This window comes from Saccopteryx bilineata, chromosome 2, assembly GCF_036850765.1.
Source record: "Saccopteryx bilineata isolate mSacBil1 chromosome 2, mSacBil1_pri_phased_curated, whole genome shotgun sequence".
Classification (NCBI taxonomy): domain Eukaryota; kingdom Metazoa; phylum Chordata; class Mammalia; order Chiroptera; family Emballonuridae; genus Saccopteryx; species Saccopteryx bilineata.
Genome location: NC_089491.1, coordinates 116,630,132 through 116,645,473, shown reverse-complemented (window position 1 = coordinate 116,645,473; position 15,342 = coordinate 116,630,132). Strand labels below are relative to the sequence as shown.

The window sequence follows — 15,342 nt, the reverse complement described above, 5'->3', positions numbered from 1 at the left end:
CAAACAACATAGCAGCAAAAATATAGATCAGACACTTTTAGAAAAACAAAGGAAATCTGATTAAAAATAATATGTAAGAAGAATTTTAGAAAACTTTAGCAAACATCTCAAATTTGACACATTAGACAGGCAAAAAGTACTTTGAACATATATAGTATTTGAAACCATCAACCAGCAGGCTTAATTTAAAAGATGAATGTAGAGTGTGTGCCCTATAATAAAATACATTCTTCTCATAGAACTTATATAAAATTGATACCATTTTTAGTTACAAGGGAAAAGTTAATAGATTCCAAAAAGTAAATTCCTTACCAGTATATTTTATTGTAATACAATAAAACTGGAAGCCAATAGTTTATATGTTTTTTAAAAAATAGCCCTCTCCCTGGCCGGTTGGCTCAGCGGTAGAGCGTCGGCCTGGCGTGCGGGGGACCCGGGTTGATTCCTGGCCAGGGCACATAGGAGAAGCGCCCATTTGCTTCTCCACCCCCCCCCTTCCTTCCTCTCTGTCTCTCTCTTCCCCTCCCGCAGCCAAGGCTCCATTGGAGCAAAGATGGCCCGGGCGCTGGGGATGGCTCCTTGGCCTCTGCCCCAGGCGCTAGAGTGGCTCTGGTCACGGCAGAGCGACGCCCCCTGGTGGGCAGAGCATCGCCCCCTGGTGGGCGTGCCAGGTGGATCCCGGTCGGGCTCATGCGGGAATCTGTCTGACTGTCTCTCCCCGTTTCCGGCTTCAGAAAAATACAAAAACAAAACAAAACAAAACAAAAAAACAGCCCTCTTGCCCTGGCCGGTTGGCTCAGCGGTAGAGCGTCGGCCTAGCGTGCGGAGGACCAGGGTTCGATTCCCGGCCAGGGCACATAGGAGAAGCGCTCATTTGCTTCTCCACCCCTCTGCCGCGCTTTCCTCTCTGTCTCTCTCTTCCCCTCCCGCAGCCAAGGCTCCATTGGAGCAAAGATGGCCCGGGCGCTGGGCATGGCTCTGTGGCCTCTGCCTCAGGCGCTAGAGTGGCTCTGGTCGCAATATGGCGACGCCCAGGATGGGCAGAGCATCACCCCCTGGGGGGCAGAGCACCGCCCCTGGTGGGCGTGCCGGGTGGATCCCGGTCGGGCGCATGCGGGAGTCTGTCTGACTGTCTCTCCCTGTTTCCAGCTTCAGAAAAATGAAAAAAAAAAAAAACCATCCCTCTAAATAACTCTCAGATAAAAGAATTAATCAAAACATTATAGATTATTTAGTTTACATTAGTATTGAAACTTTTTGATATCAACAAAACTTGGAGGTCACTGAGTACATTGAACAACCTCTTGGGGTGCATTAAGACAGTGACAGGCTAGAAATATGAACTGAATCTAAGAAACATGACATCAAATTACACTTGAGATTTTCCCAAAATCCACAAAGCCCACAGCAGAAGCACAAAGTGAGAGAGATGTGATTCAGTAGCACCATCTTTAAAACAAAAACAATCACAGAGCCATAAAGCTTAGAGTTCTTAGTTGACAGATGGGTTCAGCATTCGACTATGATATGGCCACCTAAAAGTCATGTGATGTTAGGTTGCATGAATAGATAGGCGGTATCTAGAATAAGAGAAGCAATAGTCCATCTCTGATCTACATTGATCAGACTTCATACACAGGACATTCAGTTTGGGGCTCCATGACTTGCAAAGAAAGAAAGAAAGAAAGAAAGAAAGAAAGAAAGAAAGAAAGAAAGAAAGAAAGAAAGAAAGAAAGAAAGAAAGAAAGAGAGAGAGAGAGAGAGAGAGAGAGAGGGAAAGAAAGAAAGGAGGAAGGAAGGAAGGAAGGAAGGAAGGAAGGAAGGAAGGAAGGAAGGAAGGAAGGAAGGAAGGAAGGAAAGATACTCCATGTGAAGCAAGGTTAGAAGAAGCAGTATAGCCTGAACCCAGAGCTACTCCTTAAAGTCTTAATGCTGTTTCAAATATATAAAAGGTTTTTACAGGGAGGAAGGATACAGTCATAGAAAGACATAATTCTATGAGCCAGAATATTCCAAAGATGAAAGCGTTGCTTAGAGATCCAGCAAGTTCCCTATCACTAGAGGTAGTCTAACCTAGCTTGAGTAAATATATGGTAGGGTTATTGTGGCAAGGATTTTAACACTGGAAAAATAAGTGGTTGGATCAGGCAGCCTTCGAACCCTGAAATTCCTCAGTTCCCCTGGAATCCAGTGTTCCCCCCAAATGGTCAGTACTTTAAAATTAAATGTCTGAGAGTTTATAACCTCATCAAGACAGCACAAACCCAAACATAAACAGTTGTTCAGTACTTTAAAATTAAATGTCAAATAAGGATACATGGTGTCTCAAGAGTTCAGAGAAAGTGTCAGTGAGGGTTGGAATAGATGGGGAAATCCTCATGGAGAAGACCTCCCAAGTCTGTGTGTGTATCAAGCAAGAAGAGTGGTTTTAGAAATTGTGACAGCCTGACCTGTGGTGGCACAGTGGATAAAGCATCAACCTGGAGATGCTGAGGTTGCCGGTTCAAAACCCTGGGCTTACCTGGTCAAGGCACATATGGGAGTTGATGCTTCCTGCTCCTCCCCACCTTCTCTCTCTGTCTCTGTCTCTCTCTCCCCCTTTCTCTCTCCTCTCTAAAATGAATAAATTGAAAACCTTAGAAAAAAACAATAAAAAAGAAATTGTGACAACAAAAATGTATATAATAAGCAAACATAAATGGTTACCTTTTCCTTTGGTGGCAGAATATGGTGTGCCTGGCTGAGACACTACACCGTGAGCACACATCTTTTTAGATGTCCCTCACCACTGTTGTCCCTGCGGCTCCCTGCAGATGCACGCTTGGGCGCTCTCTCTCTCTCTCTCTCTCTCTCTCTCTCTCTCTCTCTCTCTCACACACACACACACACACACACACACACACAGCCTTGTCTCTAAGGGACTGGGCTGACAGCAGTTTTTATTGACTGAGCTTTCTGTTCTTCATCTTCCTGATTGCCTCTGACCCTTTTCAAACCCAACAATCCTTTTGTCCTTGAAACTAAGACCATCTTTCCCTTGGGGGAAATGCTGGTCCAGCCTCAGATCATAATTACCATAATAAATAATCCCTACCTTTCTTTAGGGCTTTGTAGTTCTAAAGCCTTCTCACTTGTTTGTCATTCATCACGACAATACTGAGAGGAAAGCAAGGCAGGTGCTACCCTGGGATCTAAGGTCAGAGCCCTTGCCCAAGGTCACAGGGAGGAAATGAATTGGCTCTGGGATCAGCCCCCAGGGCTCTGAGTCCTGAGCTGGTCCAGGCTGATCATGAGTCAGGGCTCATCCTGGAAAGTCATTCAGGCCTGGGCAGTCTCCCGGGAGGCCAGCTTTATTCCAATGCATTTCCAAAGGCTTGGTTCCCTGTATAAGTCTGTTTGGGCCCAGGATCACTGATGCCCACCTGGATTCCCAGTGCTTCTTTGCGGTGGACTCAGCCCTTGTGAGTGAGGGCTGGGAGCACACACCTATCAGAGGTTCTGTCTGCCTTCCCTCCAGTTGTTTTTTTAGCACTGTACAACATTCCTTCATGACTAGCTCACTGACATGTGAGCATAAAAAACACAGAGGTTATTAATTTAATTAAATAAAGCTTAGAGCAAAGTTAATGTAACACATTTAATGATAGTATAGAATTAGTGCTCTGCATGGTTTTTAGGCATAAATGGTAATAGTTTATATGAATGACTGTAATTAGTATTGCTTAAACAGAGTCAAATCAATTTTTTACTTCCTCTCATCTTCCTTTATTAGTTCTCCAGGATTTACATAGTTGGAATTGCTGTCTAAACTTTTCCTTGACACAGGCACAGAAAGATAATTCCACGGACCACAAGAAAACCATTCTTCTTCCTGCAAGTTCTTTCAAACTGTATTTATTTCTGTCCCTGAGATGTTTCTGTTAAACAGCAGGTACCTTTGCTCCGTATTGCTAAGATTTTCTTGTAATTGTTATGGGCTAGCTAAGAACAAAAGTAACGATCCAAAACATCTGTCATTTACCAAGAACAGATTTCTTACTCTTATCCAAAAAGATATTTGTTACACCCAGGATGTCAAATACAATGGTAAGCACAGGGCTCCAGCTCATGGAAGGCTTGGAGAGCTGTCACGTTTTGCTGAGCACATCCTGGGGCTTTGCCGTAGTCACTCAAAGTCAGACTTCTGGTCTTGGAGGGACAGGTAAGAAAGGGAACTCAGAGGCTGGTGCTGGATATGAGTGACCTTGACCATGGAGACTCACACCAGTTTCTTTGTCTGAGTCAGTTTTGTGGTTTCTGTAGAATTGGAAGGATGCCAATCAAAACGGCTCCTTAGTCATTGCTCAGTCCGTGCATGTGGTGTAAATGTTCCCAGACATGTAGCACGTGGCTGTGGTGCAGCCATGGGCAGCTGGGACAGCCGGCACTAAATTAAAGTCCCAAGTGGACATAAGGAAGTAGGGGTTAAAATGATGGAAGGTTCAGGGCAATAGTGAACCAGGGCTGTTTCTTCAATTATTAAAGTCTCCTTACTTGAACCAAGGGCACAGTGGGCTTGCCGTCATTTGAGTTTGGAATAACTGTAAGAATGAGACGGCACTCGAACGCCAGGTGTGCAGGCTTTATTAAGGAGAAAGACCTGCCAGGACACTTTTCTGGGAGAAGGGCACTGGTACAGACTAAGGGGCGGATTTTACAGGGAGAGCCTGAGGAGATACTGAGTCAGAAGTTCTGGTATGTTCCCTTCTGCAGTTTTACGGTTTTGGCTTCCTGGAATGCTCCACCTTGGGGTGGTTGACCAGCTTCCTGGAACTTTTCTGCCTCAGGGGCGATTTTCCAGTAAGTAAGGGTGAGGTCAGGCAGCCAGGTGGAACAACCAAAGGGCAGTTGGAATTTCTGGTAAGTTCATGTATCTATCCATGACAAGTGCCAAAATTTACAGGATGTGTGTATTACATGCTCAAAACAGACCTTGAAATCCATGACATAAGCCTGTTCATTGGAGCCTGGAGTTCCTTTAATAGGAGAGAAAGAGGGCAGAGAGTGAGGGGCAGAGAGGGGGCCATTCACTGCGGATCAGAGGAAAGGTATGAAAATGCAGGCCCCTGGGAATGTTAGTCCTTGGTGTGATAACTCCAGTCTCAGTTCAAATGCTAATACCTTATCCTTTCGGTTTGAATTTGGGGGGGCATTTGAGGAAGGCTCTATTACTGGGAGAGAATAAGGAAACAACCCCAGGGTGACCCACAAATACTGTCCCACAGTCCCTTTTGTCTTTATCTCTGTGTAGGAGCCAGGTACCAGGAATATCCTGTCTTGTGGGGCTCTTCTGAGTAGGGAGAGGATGCAGATAGTGAGGATGAGGCCATCTCATTATATGGATAACTCTAGCCTTTAACCAGCCTCCCCCGTCTCATACTGTCTGCCTGTGGCCCTGTGCCTAGAGGGCATGAGCACTTAGACAGGTATGCCTTTCCTTTGCAGGGGGTGTAGTGGTGGTAGTGGTCATTATCATGCAGTCTTTTTAGATCTTATGAGAAATGTGTATCACACAAACTGGCACACGATGTTAGGAGAGCCCTTTCTGCTTGTGCTGATGTAGTCAGGTAGACAGAATGTGTCCAAAGTGAGAATGCGATAGACCAAGAAGCCAAACAGGAGAGACGCCCACACGACTTTAAAGGGTTTCCAGGTATAGGGTCAGTGGGCGGGCGGGAGGGTGAGTGTAGCAGAGACCAGGGCCCTTGGTGTTGAAATACACTGGCGGGAAGGAAGAGGGAACCAGGAAGGAACACGTGCATGGCCGGGAGTGCTGGCTGGGAGCCTGGAGGAGGACAGGGTCCTGTGGCCTCTGTGGTCAGCTGACCCTGAGGACCTGATCCTGCAGCTCTGGCTGACCTGACTTACACAGTGTCACCCTACCACCCACAACTCCAGGTGGGGTTCTGGTGCCGTAACTGCAGGATGTGCTTCTGTGGGATAAAGGAATTTCAGTGTAGACCTCGTCAGACTCTCCTTTTGCCATCTCTGCAGGAAAATCGCTGCTTATGATGAAGAAATTCAGCATCTTTATGAGGAGATGGAACAGCAAATCAAAAGTGAGAAGGAGCAGTTTCTCCTGAAAGTAAGAGTCTCCTCCCAGGGCTCAGCTCTGTGGGCCGGTTCATCTCGCCCTCTCTGTCTCCCCAGTGCAGTGCTTCCCCCATGGCACTACCGACTCCCTCTTTCTCTTCTTGACTGACTTATTTCAAGGCATTTGTCATGTCAAACATAGCATATAATGTACTTGTTTATTGTTATTGTTTGTGGTCTGTCTTCTACTAAAATGTCAGCTCCATAAGAGCAGGAGTCTTTGACTTTTACTTACTAATGTATCCTCAGCACCTTGATCATGCCCAGAACATGGTAGGTACTCAGTTGTTCATTGACTGATTGAATGAAACAGTGAATGGACAAATGAACAAAAGGATAAAAGTGCATGCTTTACCAGTGAAAAGACTGGATCCGTCGCTGACTGGTCTCTAGACCCATACAGTAGGCCCACCCAAATGCACCAGCCCCTTCCACTCCCTAAGGGGCCATCCTTAGAGCTGATATATCCCACCCTTTCCCCTTAGACACCTAGAAAATTTAATACCCAAGACAAATCAAATCCCACCTCTTTCAGCTACCATGGGAGAAAATTTAAAACCGACATTTCCTATTCCTAGCCTGGCACTTAGCCTCCTACTAGGCCTCGCTGTTTATGTTAAGTGGTCAGAACTGGTAAAATCATCCCCTTTGCCAAGCTAAGCTAAGCAGATCTGTATTCATGAAACCAAGCCACAGGAAACTCTCTATGATCCATTTTTGGATTATACACTTGGGTTCTCAGCAGAAAAGCCTTTGACCTTGAACAGTGGCCTCTTGTTTTAGTTTGGGCTGCTATTACAAAAATACCATAAGCTGGTTGGCTTACAAACAACAAACATTCATTTCTCACCATCCTGGAGGTCTAAGATCAGGGCATCAGATGGTCAGGTTGTGGTGAGAGTCCTCTTCTGGGCTGCAGACTGCCAACTATTTGTATCCCCATGTGGCCAGTGGGGCAGCAGGCTCTCCAGTCTCTTATAAGAGTGCTAATCACCTCCCAAAGGCCGCACCTTGGGGGCTGAACACCAGCATATATATTTTGGGGAGCACAGCACAGAGACCACAGTGTCCCCGGCCACTCAGCACTGAGCCTCGCTGTCAGCACAGCCTCCTTTCTCTCCCACTTAATGCAGGTTGGTTTGCATCACTTGTTAATTGTATACAGCTTCATTTATTATCACAAAAGTCATTCCAACAGAGAGGGAGACTGGATGCCTTCCAGAAAAGCCAGTCATGTTCTTCACCTGGAGCCCTCTGGAGACTTGTCAGTATTTCCAGACCCCCCCCCACCCCCACCCCACATTCTGTTTCGGAGTTTTAAACCAGCTGGCTGCCCCCCAGCCTTCCGCAGAGTGAATACAGCTGACAGCACTCACACGGCCCTCACCTGCAGACCCTGAAGTAGTCTTCTGAGAACCGCAGCCCCCACCCCCACAGTAGAAGAGTCACTGCCCTTACCCAAGTGATCTGCTGCACAGAGGGGCTGCACTCTGGAGCGTGTGCCCTCTGCCTGGTCTGTGACAGCCACAGATCAAAGGTCCCAGCTAAAGAAAAGGGCTTGCATGCTTCCAGAAGCAAAAGGTAGACCGACACATGGGGTTTGAGACTGGGAAGAGGTCGGAGGAAAACATTCAAGGACAAATTAATATCTCAGAAGGTGACCCAACCACCCTACACCTCACCTGGCTACCCCCTGCTGCTCCCTGCTTCTCCCTTCTTAATACCAAACGCCTTTCAGGCTCAGTGCTTAGATTTATGGTTTTTGCATAAACATGGAAACTGTTAGAATGTGCTTTGCCATGCTACTAGGACTTTGGGTACACAGGCTTTTGCCTGACCGCAAGGTAAAGAGGTAATGTGACAGTTTATGACAGCATGCAAAAAGCAGGACCCTCTGACCAGGGTTTGGATTCTGGCTGTATGTTTGGTGGTTTGTTTGACCACGAGGGAACAATCAGTCACTTGCACAGTCTGGCTTCAGGTTGAGGTGACAGAACCCTCAGAGCTCTGTGCTGGCAGGGGCAGTAGGACACCCCACAGGCCCATCGTGGGGGCAGTGGCATCAGCATGGGAATTCTGGGCTGCTTGTCCCGTGCACTCCATGGGCACCTGCTCGGTGAGCAGCAGACAAGTCAAAAAAGGTTCTTTGTAACCATCAACTGTGGTTGCAATGGAGACAGTCATAGACTTTCCCTGAGCTGCAGTTAGCTGCCTGAAGATGGACAGAGCAACCACGCAGTGTCGGCAGACAGCGAGCCCAGGGAATATGCGGAATCTTCGAAGGGGGATGTGTGAAGCCCTCTGCCGGAGACTGGCTGTCTCCCACTCTGCTGCCGCACCGGCATGCCCAGCCTGCTGCTGGGATGGGGTGCCCCCTTGGCAAGGCCTAGTACCACATGATGGGGACCCTGGGGCTCCTGTAGTGAGTTACATGCGGTTATGATGGTTTCTTCTTCTCCTACATGGTGTTTACCTCTGTTGTAATGGCGGGCAAGTGGAGGGCTCTATGTGGCATGGGTATTTTTGCTTCTGTTCTATGAACAAAGACACCATGATCTAGAAAAATGAAGTGAGTTTATGAGCAATGCCAGGGCTGGAACCCAACTCTCCTGACGCCCAGCTTGGGGCCCTCCCACTGTGCCAGGCTCTGATAGGAGCATCAGCAGTCCTGAAAACCTACACACTTCTCTCTGTACTCCCCAATCAGGCCCCTGCGTGCCTGCACGATCAGGGACTCCACAACCCTGAGTGGGGAGGGGAGCGGCCCCTGAGCATCGGGCAGATACATCAGGAGAACTGGGACACCTCTGTCACAGCGGGGTAACAGTGGGGACCTAGATCCACAAGAAGTGATGCCCTGTGTTTCCAGAGTGACAGCCATTTAAGGGATCAAGTGACAAGGCCCAAAGTGGAACAGCATATCCCAGTAGGAAGGATAATCTACCCCCCAAGTTACAGATGAGGAGTCCGAGCCTGAGATTTGAGCTCCAGCCCCTGTTCTCTTCTCCCTGTTCAGTACTCCTCCACTTACTGACACTGCTTCTTTTTTGGGGGTAGGGGGTGCATGGTCACCAGTCAGGCCTCATGAGCACTTGCACTCTCTCGGTCTCAATGGGCCGTACCAACTGGCAGGCCGGTTACCAAAGCCCTGGAATGTTGTGGCGAAGGCCCCAAGTCCAAAAGGACAGGAGGGCCTTGCTGCTGAGCAGGTTCAAGGCGTGGGTGTGGTGGTGGGGGATCTCCATCCCTGGTGCTTTCGGCCTCTCACGCCCCTCTCTCTGGTTTGGCAGGACACGGAGAGGTTTCAGGCCCGCAGTCAGGAGCTGGAGCGGAAGCTGCTGTCTAAGGAGCAGGAGCTGGAGCAGCTGGTCCGGAAGCAGAAGCGGGTATGCCTCATCGGTGTCCCCGGGCGCCTGGCATCTCCTCTTCTCCAGTTCGTGCCCGCTTTCTCTGCCATTCACTGGAGGACTTCTCTCTCTCTCTTTTTTTTAATCTGAGAAGAACCATTCAGTGGTACAAAGATTGCCATTGAAATCATAGATGATCTATAGATAAAGCCTTTACTTCTCCAGTGTGAGAAACTGCTAAGAATTCTCCCTTGAAGTATCCGCAGACTTTGTTGTATAACGGTGCCCAGGAGCCACCCGAATGCCAAAATGTTCATTTGTCTCCCACGTGCCGTAAAAGAGAAGAGGGGGCATGCAGAGGTACCAGGGGTACTTTGGGGCAGGCTACAGGCAGTCCTGTCTTCCCCCCCCAGGATGGCCGTGGAGGCCTCCAGCTGGGAGAGGCTGTCCAAAGTCAAATTTTCCCTCCCCATCTTCACATGGAAATGGGGCATCGGCCTCCTTTGTTTTGGATGCAGACACCAGATGCCCCTCTGATGCACCTGAGCCCCCAGCCTGCCTGCTTGGGGCTGCACTATGCAGGGCAGCGTCCATCCTCTATAGCTGAGAACATCTGGCTGATGACCCCAAGAAGATTGATTACTTTGGCACCCCTCAGGCTCATGGCTTCCTCTCCAAAGCGAGGGCTCATGGGGGAGAGAGGCCAGATCGCCACTTGTCCTCCCAGTTTGTTTTGTCTTAGGCTGGAAGGCATCCAGCCCTAGACAGACCCAGATGCATTGCTTCTGTTTAAATAGAGAGTGCTGTTTTTAGCAACACATTAAAATATGCTCAAAGACACCCCATGCTAAGGCTAGAGACTGCTCCCCTCCTGCTGCTACCCAATCTATGGGTTTGGGTTTCTTTATTCAGCAGCAAGGTGATTTCAACTCCAGGAACTACCAGCTGCCTCTCCAGTCCCCTTCCACAGCCATACCTTGCTTCTCCTCCTCTTTCCTCTCCTTACTATTATGCATTAAGTCCTTACCAATTAGATTTATCCCTCACATGAATGATTGCCACTCGATTTAATTACTACATGCTTACCTGATTACACAGGAACCTCTTGAGAGTCAGACAGAATTCTTCATTGTTTCTTCCTCCTCCCCTTACTGGCCACATTCATTAAACTAAATTTATTATAATACATTTGCCTTGGTTTGATGCTTCCTAGTGAGAGGGTTGGAAGCTCTGCAAAGCATAATCACCAGCCGAAAAGAGCTGAAGTTATACAAATGCAGGTTTTTAGTTGCTTCAGGAGCATGAGAAACAGTATATGTTTGGTTTGACCTGTTTTAGCTATTTCTTATGAATTCTTGGGGTTTCTGGCTACCATACAAAGCTTCTATAGATTAAAGGAGTTGAACTTTTGTAGCTGAGAGAAGGAAAGGTAATAGATTTATTCTCAGTATTCAAAACGAAGAAAGATGTTTTAATGAGGATGCTCCTTAGCCATTCTCTATTCCATTGATGGACAAGGAAAAGAAATTGGCTTCAAGGACAAGAGGAAGGATTTACATAGATCTCAAGGCTGTTGATGAGATGACCATTGTTGAGGCCATTGATGAGGTGACGATGGTCGTCATCACCGAGATGAGAGACATGGATGGATGTGGAATTTCCTTTCCTAGGAGCCCTGGGGTGGCAGGGGAGAGACTAGGTGTGCCCTGGAAGCTCCTCCTGCCTCCTGATGTGTCTATGTGCGAATGAAGGGACAGGACAAAGCTTACAGAGGCTTAAGGGCAGTGAGGGCGACAGTGCTTTTCCCTGCCCACCAAGTGGAGAAAGCTAGGTGAAGCTTGCTCATTCCTCTCTGTCCCCATTCCTTTCCAGCTGGAAGGCCAGTGCACGGCCCTGCACAATGACAAGCATGAAACCAAGACTGAGAACGCCAAGCTGAAACTCACCAACCAGGAGCTGGCCCGGGAGCTGGAGCGGACCTCCCGGGAGCTGCAGGATGCCCAGCAGCAGCTGGAAAGCCTCCAGCAAGAGGCCTGCAAACTCCACCAGGAGAAGGAGATGTGAGTCTGGCCTCCGTGCGTCCCTGTCACTGCTCTCTGGCTTCCTCCCCATGGTGGGTGTGCCATCTGCCCTCTTGCCCTGTCCCCTTGCCCATAAAATGGAATGGGGCTCCTTGCTCCCTGAGATCTCTTCTAGGATCTGGAGACTGTTAAGTAGCCAGTGAGTGTTATGCTGAGCACTGCCTAGGATGACAGGAAATATACAGCTCTTCTTGGAAAATTTATTGTGTGATCAGAAAGACATGTTCTCGAACCAACAAATATATTTCAGTCTGAGAAAATGCTGAGTAAGCAGACAGACCAAATATGACTCATAGTTCAGAGACCTGGGAGACCAAAGGGCACGAGAGTGAATCCGAGGACTTGGGAGGGTGGCATATGATTGGACCGTGCGATGGAATGGCGGCCAGGGATCTTCGCTCCAGCTCCGCTGCTTTTTCCCACCAGTCTCTTTGGGCCTGGTGTGGGGAAACCCCCATCTCTCAGGGCCTGCTTCACTTGTGAGTTGCTTTTGGGGTCCAGCCATAGGGTTTGGTTCAGCTTGCAAAGTAGGGGCATACCTATGTGTTAAGCTGGAGAAGTGGCTGAAGAATGACAGCATTTATCTTGTCATTGGAGTGTTAGGTTTTGAGACCAAGTGTGCTCGGAGACGCAGGGAGAGGAATCTCACTTGTTTGTTTATTCCTCTATTTCTCCATCTGTATATGGCAAATATGTATTGAAAACTACTCTGTGCCAAGTACTGTGCTAGGCATTCAACATATCTCACGTCAGTAATCCAACACCATCTCATATGGCCTTCCCAGCAGCCTGACGTGGCAGGGATGCTTACAATCAACTTTGACTTATTGATGAGGACACTAAGGTTCTGAGGTTTTTAGTAACTGTCCACGATGCTTAGCACTAGACACATCTGCTGAATTCTCCCAGGGAATAATATGCCAACTAGAAAATCTTTACTCAGGCATTGGACTGGCTGTGTGAATTATTCACTGCTTTGTTCACATACTCATTCCTTGAGTCATCCGTCCATTCTGCAAAATGTTTCTGTGTTTCTAGTCCTGTGCCCTGTGCTGGGTAGGATAAACCTGATTTCAGAAGAAATGGCAGCATTACTTACCAATGCTTGATGTTATACGTATGTTCACTGTCCTTGTTCAAAAGTGAAAGCCCTTACTCTGGCTGACTGTCAGCAAAATGTTGGTCCACCAGCCTAAATCAAATTGTCCTGCTGTCTGGTTCATGGATGGTATCTTGTGGGATTGATTATCTAAGATGAGAGGGAAGATGTGTTTGAATTTAAAGTTTTACCCTAGTGAGATATCTCTAGTTAAACACACACACATACACACACACAGGGGTGGGCAAAAGTAGTTTTACAGTTATAATATAAATAAATAATACAATAATAAATAAGAATATAAGAATAAACTCTACTTCATTTCTCACAACTATAAACCTACTTTTTTCCCACCCCTATATACTGTATATTTACACATGTATATGTATACGTGTATGTATATATGTATATGTATGTATATGTATATGTGTATGTGTACGTGTATGTATATGTATATGTGTATGTGTATGTGTATATGTATATATGCGTGTATGTATATGTGTATGTATATGTATATGATAATGTGTATGTATATGTATATGCATATGTGTATGTATATGGGTATGTGTGTGTGTGTGTATATGAATATGTGTATGTATATGTATATGTAGTACTTCCAAGTAGCTGACTTAAAACAAAATTCCTCCATTCCAATTTTTAAATGACCAGTGGAAGGACAATATATTTCATTGCAAACAAGCAAAATTAGTTCCACCTCACTGAGAACAGGTCAACAAGGCAGAGACATTTAACTTTACAAACAGAATTAGGGATTCAGGCTCTTAAAATTCAATCAACTTCTAAAAGCAACAAACATCTGAAGGCACACACATCAGAACAGCAAATGGAAATGAGCAGCCAGCGTGGAGTGCCAAATCACAACAGGAGGACGGAATCTTTCCCGAGCCTCATCTTAATTAACCAACGCAGGGATTCAATCTCTGGAGGTTGGGAATTTAAAAAAGGGGGAAGGAAGGTCAGGAGGAAGAGATAGATGATTCCAGAACTTTTATGACTTGTTTTGGAGAAGTTTGCCATGTCCTGTACCGTCAGAAAGTGGCTGAAGCCCAGGGGAGTGAGGAGCAAGTGCTGTCCTGTCCAGGGAGGTCAGGAGAGGGGGCAGTGACAGCCTTAGCTTGTTCTCTATAGAACAGTGTCCCAGACCCACAGTACTAATAGGGCCTTCATGCTCTACCCATCTCTCATTTTATAAATGAAGAAACTAAGGCTCAGAGTGCTATAGTGACCAACCCAATGCAACATAGCTGGGTAATGCCAGAAAACGGGACAGAGCCTAGTTCTGATGTACTCTGCTTTTTCTGACAATGTCTTGCTGCCTGATGCTGCTTCAGAGAAACGGAGGGAAAGCGTGAGGTTCAGAGATAAATAGGCTTAGTCATTTATCAGCTAGAATTCTGAATGGGTAAATTAATTTTTCTGTTCTCTGAAGATGCTCAAGGAAGAACTAGATTTTAAACTAAGATAAAGAAAGAACAATCAAGCAGAGAGGATAATATAAAGATGAAGGTCAGCTGAAAAGCAGTGCCTCTCTGTCTGTTTTGTTAATTAACTCATATTTGGAGTAGTTTATGGTAAGACACAAATTTCTTTTTTTTTTTTTTTTTTTTTATTCAGTGAGAGGAGGGGAGGCAGAGAGACAGACTCCCACATGTGCCCAGACTGAGATCCACCCAGCAAGCCCACTAAGGGGCAATGCTATGTTCATCTGGGGCGTAGCTCCATTTCTCAGCAACTGAGCACTTCTTAGCACCTCAGGTGGAGGCCATGGAGCCAGCCTCAGCTCCTGGGGCCAACTCACTTCAGTTGAGCCATGGCTACAGAAGGGAAAGAGAGAGATAGAGAGAAAGAAGTGAGAGGCGGAAGGGGGAGAAGCAGATGAGCACTTCTCCTGTGTGCCCTGACTAGGAATCAAACCCAGGACATCCACACGCCAGGCCAACACTCTACCACTGAGCCAACTGGCCACGGCCAAGGCATAAATTTCAAATGACAAAAAAGGATATACACTCAAAAATAGGTTCACCACCACGGCCTGCCCCATCATTCCTGGCCTTCAGTCACCCAGAGGTCATCAGTCATGGTTTCCTGTGGAACCTTCCAGAGTATTCTATGCATATACAAGTTGGAGTGTTCACACACATACACACACACACACACACACACGCACACACACACACGCAAATACATCATTTATAAACAGTAGCACATTATTCTGCATTTCCCTTCATTTTTCACTTGACAATATATTTTGGGAGTGTGCTCCATATCTCATCCATTTCCTGAAAACAAAACAACAGCAGTACCCTGAAGGCAACCATAAACCCCTCACTAACCACTCCTGTGACAAATGGAAAGTTCTTGCCCTTCTCCTTCACATGGTACCGATATAAACTTTCAGAATGTCTAGGTTAGAAGGACTTTCAAGGTCACTTAGTCAAACACTCAAGTGACATTTTTTTAAATGTTTTTCTTTTTGTTAATGCAAAACAATCTGTGTATGTGTGCCTGTGTGTGTGTATGTGTGCCTCTGTGTGTATGTGTGTGTGCGGTTGACTCTTGAACAATGTGGGTTTGAACTATGCAGATCTACATAGCTCGTCAAAGTGGGTCTAAGCAGTTCAAATCCACATTGTTTGAAGGTCAGCTGTGTTTTCTATACCTG

The 15,342-nt window shown here is 46.7% G+C and overlaps 1 protein-coding gene across 5 annotated transcripts in view; it reads left to right on the top strand.

The window, feature by feature from the left end:
- The window catches only part of CRACR2A (calcium release activated channel regulator 2A), a 146,063-nt gene that overhangs the window by 88,563 nt on the left and 42,158 nt on the right, over positions 1-15,342 (top strand). For all 5 annotated transcript variants that reach the window (XM_066257710.1, XM_066257711.1, XM_066257713.1 and 2 more), the window contains 3 exons: positions 6,034-6,124; positions 9,423-9,518; positions 11,352-11,539. In XM_066257710.1, the coding sequence (XP_066113807.1) occupies positions 6,034-6,124; positions 9,423-9,518; positions 11,352-11,539 (375 nt within the window). The remainder of the gene's footprint in view (positions 1-6,033; positions 6,125-9,422; positions 9,519-11,351; positions 11,540-15,342) is intronic.